General features: G+C 37.3%; 1 protein-coding gene across 1 annotated transcript in view; it reads right to left on the reverse strand.

The window, feature by feature from the left end:
• The window catches only part of LOC106874141 (serine/threonine-protein kinase/endoribonuclease IRE1), a 31,557-nt gene extending 29,489 nt beyond the window's left edge, over positions 1-2,068 (reverse strand). The window contains exon 1 of the mRNA XM_052975644.1: positions 1,117-2,068. Within this exon, the coding sequence (XP_052831604.1) occupies positions 1,117-1,236 (120 nt within the window). The 5' untranslated portion in view covers positions 1,237-2,068. The remainder of the gene's footprint in view (positions 1-1,116) is intronic.
• Positions 2,069-2,516: the final 448 nt, after the last annotated feature.

Consider the following 2,516-nt stretch of genomic DNA (forward strand, 5'->3'; position numbering starts at 1 on the left):
TAACTTTCCGATGGTGTAGATTACGATTATATCGGAATTTAATGTGAAAAATGTTTTCGGATGGTGAAAAACATCGGAGAAGAGAAACTTTGGTTAATTCACACGTCGTGGCTTTCGTCTCTTATTTTTCTCATAACTTGCTCGGCGGTATTTTTTTTTTCTCACGAACAGAGGTAGGACAACTTGAAACAGTGTTGCAGTGTTAGCAGCTCATAAATTGACCTCTCCTGGTCCCATATTTCTCTCAAATATAAAGCAAAATGCCAAACAGGTCCCAATAATATCAGGGGTATATCTAAGGCAAATTGAAACCGTGTTGCAGCATTAGTTTCCTAGATATTTACTTCGTCTAGATCTAGATCTCAAATATAAAACACAATTGTGCAGGCGTGATTGTGTGGGTAAGAAGTTAAACTTAAGACCGCATGATTTTGGGTTCATTCCCAAAGTGCGGTGCCTTGGGTAAGTGTCTTCTACTGTCCCCAGGCCAACCAAAGACTTATGAGTGGATTTGGTAAATGGAAACTGAAAAAAGCCTGTCGCAGCAGAAGTTGATTCAAAGTGACTGTGGATCAGGAATTGTGACCCCAAGGAGCAGAGCTAATTGGACTCAAAATGGGGCTTGATCAACCCCAGGAGGTTAGGTCGCCAGGATGAAGGTGTCAAATTGTTGAAAGACCCGAAACACCGAATGACCCCAGGAAATGTTGACTGATGATGTCTTCGCGTGTATCACAGGACGACGCATGAAAATAACTATGTTTGTCGCCAACACCGCTTGGAAACGGGCATTAGTTTAAATTCCTGTAACCTAGCCGTTCGGCAAAACACACCGACAGAAGAAACGCCAGATCTCTATAATAACCATTTAAGTCAATTTGTTCGACAAAAAAACCCTGCAAGGCAGTACCCCCAGCATTGAGGGGTAAATTTTCAGATTAACACCCGCACGATTTTCACTGGGGTGTTAGGGTTAGGAAATTCCGTCCCTAACCCTAACCATAACAGTAAACACTAACCCTGACCCTAACACCCTAATGAAAATCATTGAGGTAGTGTCCAATGTCTGAAACAAGTTTAAAATAAACAGATATAAAAGCCACATACGGTACCCACCTGTTGTTTGGTTCCTTGCTGCAAAGTTGCTTTCAGATGTTGCTGCTGCTGACAGCTGACAAACACAAGCAACTTGAAAATTACAAGCGTAATCCGTATGAATGATCCAGTGCCGGACATTGTCTAAATTCAAATCAATGATTAATTGGTGATAGATATGTTATGCTTTGCATGCGTACCCGCCAAAGATCCGAGTCTTCCAAAGAGAAATAGTTCATGTAACATATATAGATGAATCCGCGTTAAGAATGATAGCTTTGCTCTTTATACATACATACACAATATATATATATATATGGAGGCAGCTGATGAAGGAGATGTTCTCAATGTGGCCTGTGTGTTTTCTGTACTCTGTTTATCATTTTGTCTACGTTTTGTTTTCAACGTCCTGCACCCAGATATGCATCTATACATACAGGTAGATGTATATACTCATTTATTATTTGTATTATATATATATATATATATATAGAGAGAGAGAGAGAGAGAGAGAGAGGAAACTTCGAAAAAAATGATCAACAGAAAATGGTTATATATTCATTCATATACATCGTTCATGTTAAAATATGGAAAATATATAAAATTAAATATATTTGGAGAAAGAAGAAGCATTTTCTAAAAAAAAAACATCTTTTGCTTATTAGCTAGTTCTTACTATAAATGCTCATGTGTGTATATATATGTGGGTGTGTTTAAACATATGTAGGTATGTATAGATGTTTGTGTATATATACAGGTATATATATTGTAGCAGAGCCGTTGGGTTTGTCGAATATTTCCACATGTCTGTCTATATATACATACACATACGTATATAGCGATCAGTTTAAACCGAGTATATATATATATTATATACTAGTATATATATATAAGGAGAAATATCGTGGCGTTTGGTATTTCCACATGTCCAAAGAGAATGTCGATTTCAGTGTTGTGAATAGGAAACGGAAGTGATAGAGAAATGTAATGTGAAATAAAGAAGAGACAGAATTGTTGCAACGTGATTGGATGAAATTGTTTTATGTATTTCTAGAAAATTAAATTGTTTTCGGATAACTGCGGATTATTTTAGAAAAATTCGTTTTGTATTTTGGAAGTATTTAGAGATATATTTTAAAGAAAGAATTTCTATAAATTTTTTCTAAACATATGCTGTGCTTTTTTCTGATGTTCATTTCATTACGGCACCCTTTCGACCATGTTAGTGGTGATGGCGAGAGAGAGAGAGAGAGAGAGAGAGAGGGAGGGAGAGAAAGAGAGAGGGAGAGAAAGAGAAAGAGAAAGAGAGAGAGAGAGAGAAAGAGAGAGAGAGAGGGAGAAAGAGAGAGAGAGAGAAAGAGAGAGAGAGAGAAAGAGAGAGACAGACAGAGGGAAAGAGATAGAAAGAGAGAGGGAGAGAG

The sequence above is a fragment of the Octopus bimaculoides genome, chromosome 22 (genome assembly GCF_001194135.2).
Source record: "Octopus bimaculoides isolate UCB-OBI-ISO-001 chromosome 22, ASM119413v2, whole genome shotgun sequence".
Taxonomy (NCBI): Eukaryota; Metazoa; Mollusca; class Cephalopoda; order Octopoda; family Octopodidae; genus Octopus; species Octopus bimaculoides.